The 7,610-nt window shown below is 35.5% G+C and overlaps 1 protein-coding gene across 1 annotated transcript; it reads left to right on the top strand.

Annotated features, from left to right (window-relative positions):
* The first annotated feature begins 878 nt into the window (after positions 1-878).
* LOC132645673 (probable methyltransferase PMT15) lies at positions 879-5,976 on the top strand. Its single transcript, XM_060362800.1, has 6 exons — positions 879-1,834; positions 3,979-4,189; positions 4,293-4,590; positions 4,959-5,351; positions 5,429-5,506; positions 5,584-5,976. The coding sequence occupies exons 1-6, from the start codon at positions 1,157-1,159 to the stop codon at positions 5,813-5,815; spliced, it is 1,890 nt and encodes a 629-aa protein (XP_060218783.1). The 5' UTR covers positions 879-1,156; the 3' UTR covers positions 5,816-5,976.
* Positions 5,977-7,610: the final 1,634 nt, after the last annotated feature.

The following is a 7,610-nucleotide window of genomic DNA, read 5'->3' on the forward strand; positions in this document are numbered from 1 at the left end:
TGCACGCCTCTTAAGAAATCATAAATAAAAGATGTATTTTACTACCTTATCCCTATCTCTCTCCAATAAATGCATTCTAATCAATATTGACTATTCTCAAGAACATTTAATACTAAGGGTAAGATAGGAAAGATTTTAATTAATTTTATCTTGATTTTGTAAATGAACAAATAATTCGGGATATATTTTTTAGTGATGTGGCCAAGTAATATGGGGCGGAGGGAATCCAATTGTTGAATTTTTATGTTGCGCATTCGAATTATTTTGGTCAATGAATTTTGAGCACCAAATATTTGATGGAAAAAAGAAATCTCATTCTTTTAAAAACAAAAATACAACAAATATTTTTGTCGCTTTTGAAAAAGTACAAATTATATGTTAGTAAGATAAAAAAGAAATTAAAGAGTTATATCTGACTTAAATTGAGGTTTTGTCAATTTGTTGGTGTGCTTAGAAAGTTAAATGTTCCTTCACTATAAAGATTTCGGACTTTGATAGCAATGAAATCATCTTCAAATAGGAATTACTAAAACCCAATTGTGGAATTTTCATGATGCGCATTCCAATTGTTCTAGTCAATGGATTTCGAGCACCAAGAATTTAATTTTCACACAAAAAACAAAATAAATATTTATTTCATTTTTGAAAGAGTAAAAATTACTATATTATATAATATTAAAAAAATTACATCATCAAATAACATTTTATGATAAACTTGGGAAGAAAGATCCGAAACTCCAAAATATTTCATAACTAGTACAAATTATAATACTACTTATCTAACATCATTAATAGTAACATTTTATTGTAAACTAGGAAAAAGTATTTAAAAAAGGAAAAGCCGAAACTCCAATTTCATTACATAAAAAAATTTCTTACCTTGCACAAGCCAAGAGACCATCATCCATAAATATACTCCCCCCCTTCCTTTTGGCCTTTTCATCTTCTTCATTTCCCTCCTCTCTTCAATTAAGTTTACTCACGCGTTAGCGCGTCCTCCACTCCCTTCATTAACTCAAATCACCTCCCAAGAAATTTCATTCATCATCACATACACACAGAGAGCTATTTTTCTATCTCCATAAATACAAACTCAAAAGTTCATATCAACATAATTTTTTTTTTTTTTGTCTGTTTATTGAGTTTGTGTGTGGCAATGGCTATATGGTCCAACTCGTCACACACCCTCACATCAAGATTCAAGAAAGCTAATCTATACTACGTGGCTGCCACCATAGTTCTATGTTGCACCTTTTATGTCATCGGACTTTGGCCAAAAGGTAGTGACGTCATCACAACCCGTCAATTATCCTCTACAACCGTCCTGCCCACCTTATCATGCAACCCATCCATCAAAACCACAACCTCCATTGACTTCACCGCTCACCACACTGCTGATTCACTTACCCCACTCTCCTCATCAGCGCGTGTAAAACACTTCCCTTCATGCAACCCTTTGTTATCCGAATACACCCCATGTGAAGACTCAAAAAGATCATTAAAATTCGATAGAAACATGCTTATTTATCGTGAAAGACATTGTCCTGAGAAAAATGAGTTGTTAAAGTGTAGAATTCCAGCACCATTTGGTTATAAACCACCGTTTAGGTGGCCTGAAAGTAGAGACAATGTTTGGTACGCTAATGTTCCACATAAACATCTAACGGTTGAGAAAGCCGGTCAGAATTGGGTCCGGTTTAAAGGTGACCGGTTTACGTTCCCTGGTGGTGGGACCATGTTTCCACGTGGCGCTGATGCTTATATTGATGATATTGGAAAATTGATCAAGCTTAAAGATGGTTCCATTAGGACCGCCATTGATACCGGTTGTGGGGTACGTTTTGATATTACTTCTATGTTTCGTTTTCGAATTTTCTTATGGTATGTTTGTCTTCTAATGACTTATTTTTGGAGAATACGTCTTGATTTTTTTCTCCTAGAAAAGCATTAATTGTTAGTAATAATAATGTTAGCAAATGAGATAGTGTTTTAATGAAAATCTTGAGTTCATGATTCATCATAATTGACTAGTTTTACACTAGTCATTATGAATTTGCTAGTTTTACACAAGTCATTATGAATTTCCTAGTTTTACTCTAGTCATTATAAATTTGCTAGTTTTACATGATTGTCACCCTACAACAATTCTTCTTTGACCGCTAACTTGCAACCTGACACTGGTGAAGTTGAAATTTTGAGTATTAGTGATTCATAATAATGCCTATAATTGTGAGAGTTTTAGGTGAAAACTATATTTCCTTAGTAGTAAAATATTTTTTGTCAATCAAATACAAATTTTCAGGACAAAAATGTGTTATTGACATTTTCCTTTTATAAACAAATTAAAGAAAGGATGAAAAGTCACATTCGATTTTAAAGCTATAGTACATATCGCATGTCATGGTATTGTTTCGGTAAGTACTCCCTAGTTTATTGCATATTTCTTTTTGAAGCTTTGACTTATCAAGAAACGAAAAACGAATAGAATAGGTAAGTTTTATGGCAGTACACGTGGTTTTCCAACGTACTGTTTGGAAGTTGTCTAAAGTTACATATTTTCAATTAAGTAATTCATAATAAGTGGTTCTTTTAGCTCATACACATTCTTTAAGAAATTGTTCATTCTTAGATTTATCCCGAATCAAATTGTGCTTACATAATTAAATGTCCAGAAAAAAAGAGGTAGTTAATGAATTTTGTAATTTAAATAACGGCAATTTTGGAAAAATATGCCCAAAATATTCTTGAAATCCTAAAGTACCACTTATTTTGAAAAAGATTGAAAATCCTAAAAACCACTTATTATGAAACTGAGGGAGTAACAAAAAGAGAAATGAATTTCATATATTTGACTTTCTTATTTTCCTAGCTAAAGAAAAGTTTACATTAGTGGAGAGATCCTATGAGAGAGCAATGTATAGTTGGTTGAAGTTGGGGTGGGGGGTGGTTGAACAAGATGATTTCTAGAAATTATAATACATTGCGTGTGGGATTTTCATTCCTAGCGTTGAAATTATTGATCTTACTGTAAAAAGTTGGTAGTTTGGACTTAAAAAAAAAAAAAAAAAGAGTTGGTGGTTTGGTTTAGTGAACTTAGTGGAATCCACAATTAATTGAAACCCGAAATGTGCGTTTCCTTCAATTGCACTTAAAGAATATGTTTTATTGATTTGCCAAAAAAGAAAAAGCACAAACTAATCACTTCTAAGATTAACTTGCAGTGAAAGAAAAAGTTGTTATGGCTTCCATATCCAACTGTAATCCTATTCTGGAATTTAACATTTCATGCAACAGATATGGAAACTTATTAATTACTTGATGCATATGTAGTTTAAATTTTGTTTTTCCACTCTTCTGGGCGGTACAAGCATTCTTTGGACCAAGCCTTAATTACAGTTTTATTGAAAGAAACAAGAAAATATATTGTTGATTAAAAAAAGTTACATAAATTTATAGAAGCGGAGTGTGTTTATTTATTTGGGAATACACGTTACACAATCTCATATGGATGCCAACTAACTAATTCAGTAAAAGTGGTCAACAAAGAACTTAAGTCTTTAATGGGAAGGCTGAACTGAATTCTCTAAATTTGCATTACTGGGAAGTCCATGCTCATGAACGTAACCTCTATTAGTCCCTATAATTAGGAGATTCTCATATGAAAAATCAACGGGGGATCCATAAGTTAATACTTTGTCGGAAAATTATATTGTATATAACAAAGACCAAAATAATTTTTTATGTAAATATAATATATAGTAGATGTTGAATCTACTTCTTTATATTTAAAACTCTCTTAGTGAAATTTTTTACTCTGCGACTGACCGTATCCCTAGTCCAGTAGTGCGGCCACACCCACATCCCAAACTTCCAACTAGGGGAGTTTCTTTGTTTTGTCTATCATGTCTAACTGTTGGTTTCTTTTTGTTTTTCTTTTCCTTCACCATGTGTGGCTAATTTTACCATACACAACTTCAGGTTGCAAGTTGGGGTGCTTACTTGCTCTCCAGAGACATCCTTCCAATTTCATTTGCACCCAAAGACACACATGAAGCTCAAGTTCAATTTGCCCTCGAGCGAGGAGTTCCAGCATTGATTGGCATATTAGCTACTAATAGACTACCTTACCCTGCAAGAGCATTCGATATGGCACATTGTTCTCGCTGTCTCATCCCTTGGGGAAAATATGGTAATCTAAATGACATACCTTTGCTCTTTTTACTCATTCTTTATGTTTGAAGATATATCTTTTCAATTAGTATTTTACTTTTTATCCCTTTGATGTTGAACAGATGGGCTATATTTAATTGAGGTTGATCGAATTTTACGTCCTGGTGGATACTGGATTCTTTCTGGACCACCTATTAACTGGGAAGGTCACTGGAGGGGCTGGAACAGAACAGCAAACGATTTGAAAGCAGAGCAAGATCAAATTGAGAGCGTTGCAAGAAGCCTATGCTGGAAGAAATTAACTCAGAAAGGTGACCTAGCAATTTGGCAGAAGCCTACTAATCATATGCATTGCAAAATTAACCGAAAGGTCTTCAGGAAGCCACCCTTTTGCCAGGAACAAGATCCTGACAAAGCATGGTAATGTTCTATTTCTTGAATGATTATAATTAAACCGGTTAGACCTCAGAAGACTTCCTTGTTGCTTCCTGTGTCCACAGTCTTGCAGCACATGACACGTTCTTTCACATATAAGGTTGGAACTAAACACTGGAACTAGTTTAGTTATTCCACACTTTTTTGTCATATTACTTATCACTGCAACTGTTTTACAATATCCCACACTTGTCAGTATTAGCAAACTATTTGACGAGCTTAGTGTAGGAAGTTACATACCTGATGAAAAAGTGTCTAACTTCAGTGAAGTTAAAACTATGCCTTGTAGATGAAGTTCAGAATTACATTAGTATTCTGTTATGTACTTATCCGACTGCTCTTCTATCTTCCAGGTACACCAAGATTGATGCTTGTTTAAATCCCCTTCCTGAAGTGTCCAACGTTAGAGATATCGCTGGAGGGCCACTGGTAAATTGGCCAGAAAGATTGACTGCGGTCCCTCCTAGGATTGCTAGTGCTAATATAGAGGGAGTTACTGCAGAGAGCTTCTCAAAAGATACTGAATTGTGGAAAAAGAGAGTCGCCCACTACAAGGCCTTGGACAGTCAATTAGCAGAGCGAGGAAGATACCGTAACATACTAGACATGAATGCTTGGCTGGGAGGATTTGCAGCTGCACTTGTTGATGATCCAGTTTGGGTCATGAACGTTGTCCCCATCGAGGCTGAAGTCAATACCCTTGGAGTTGTCTATGAACGTGGTTTGATAGGGACATACCAAAGCTGGTAAAGCTTACTGCTCATATATAAAGTTTGCCTTTGCTATTTCCTACTTGTTACTGATGGTGCTCTTTTTTGTTCAGGTGCGAGGCAATGTCTACGTATCCAAGAACTTATGACTTCATACATGCTGATTCTGTTTTCACCCTCTACCAGGACAGGTAATTAACTGTTGGAAGGTTCATCGAGTGTTGCACGTTTGATTGATCGTTGATTTACGTTCTTTTATGTATTGCAGATGTGAAATGGAAGATATATTATTGGAAATGGACAGAGTATTAAGGCCACAAGGGAGTGTGATATTCCGAGACGACGTCGATGTTTTGGTGAATGTGGAGAGCATAGTGGATGGACTACAATGGGATAGCAGGATGGTTGATCACGAAGGCGGTCCTCATGTTAGAGAAAAGCTTCTAATTGCTACTAAGCAGTATTGGACAGCACCAGCACCTGATCAAGATAAACAATGAGGATTCTATAGTCTTACAATCTGGCCAATTCTTTACTTCCTCTGTTGATAAATTTTTGTTTGTTCTATAGGCGCTTATGATTTTTCATTAACCTCTCTTATCTTTTTGGCTTCAAAATAAACAAGTTGATATTGAGGTTTTTCCCTGAGATTATTCTTTTACTATTTGGTGTCGAATCACTCTTGTGCAATTTGCCATAAGCTAATTGGTCCTTTGCTTTTCTTGTAGTATTAGCCAGAGTGGGCAAGGGGAGAGTCGATTTTCTTGATTTTATGAAACTTTGATTTCATGATGATTAGGGCTTCCAAATCCTTTTGAATCTATTTTATCTCAACTTATGGGCTTGGTGGTGGAGATTTTGAACTTCTGTTTTATCTTTTTCTCATTTGGCCTTGTCCAGTTCATGGTCTATCTGATAGAACAAACAGCACTATCCTCCCATCTAACTGGAAGAAAGTCCCTATGCAATTACAACTTCCTTCTACAATCAGCTGCACAATTATCTTACAAAAAATTCACTAATCCTGATGCTAGATAGCTGCCACTTGTCGAGCTGAAAGGACCCTTGGCATGTCTTGGTAGCTGTTGAATAAGACCCTTGGCATCTAAAGCTTCAATTAGGCAAGTAGCTTTGGGCCTTTGAAGAACTAGAATAACTGTAGTGGGAATATCCAGTCTACTTGCAAGTGGTAACCCAGCAGCTTGATGACTGAATAGCATCAATTGGAGCATAATGATATCTCGTAATTTCTTGAAAAAGAACTGGCGTCAAATGAAACTTTTGATAAAATTGGGACGTCCAACATAACCATTTTATTTAAGTATAATCACCAATGAAATGGCACAAGAGAAGCAAAGAAGAAAGACGGATGATGAAAAAAACCAAAAGCAGTCTTGTAAAATTCATTACTCCCATAATCCTTTGCATTGTCCTGTGCTGAAACAAGGGTCCATGTCAAGCCAAAATCTTGAAATTGCTGGTGCATTATTCTGTCAATTGATTTTGCCATATCCTCAGTCAAAAGATTCTTCAATATTTCTCCTTTCCGAAAAAAATGCATCATCTGCTCTAAATGCCTTGGCGCTTTCTTTAAGCCTTTGCAAGAAACAAAGGTGTTTTGGGTTCCCTACATATGTAAATGATCTTGCAATCAGATTCTAGTACAGATTTTGCAATCAGATGAGTAGCCAACAGTGGCAACGCCGTCTCTATAAATGTTGGATTGGTGAAACCCTCAAAATCCAAAGGCGGTACACAATTGTGGGATACCTTGGTGAGTAAAGGGTTATTTTGTGGAGTCATCATGATCAAAACGATCTTTGGTCATCATAAGGTTAAGGCTTTAAGCCAAGTGCTACCTGTTTTTGGATATTTTTGTCATAATAGTTTTGACTTTGAGATCAAGCCCCAGAGGCCCCAATATTGTTACTCGAAGTTTTGGTGCTAGTTCACTATTGGCATCTATTAAGCCATTAACAGTTTAACACAACAAGAGCATCTAAAAACCAGTTGAAGATCAAATATATGGCAAAGTTTCATAAAGGGGAGGCCTCCTTTTCAAACTTCTCCACACCTAACCTAATGAATTTGGCTAAAAATATATCCTCTTTCACCTATTGGATCAAAATAGCCTCAAAGTTATTTTTAGTCTTAAAAATGCTCCTAACTTATTGAACTTGGCTTTAAAACACCCTTCTTCCATCTATTGGACAAAAACTATTCTCTGTGTTATTTTTCTGATATAAAAATGTCCCTAAAACTAATGGTTAACTAGTTGACCAGACGAGGCTTTAT

The sequence above is a fragment of the Lycium barbarum genome, chromosome 6 (genome assembly GCF_019175385.1).
Source record: "Lycium barbarum isolate Lr01 chromosome 6, ASM1917538v2, whole genome shotgun sequence".
NCBI classification, from domain to species: Eukaryota; Viridiplantae; Streptophyta; class Magnoliopsida; order Solanales; family Solanaceae; genus Lycium; species Lycium barbarum.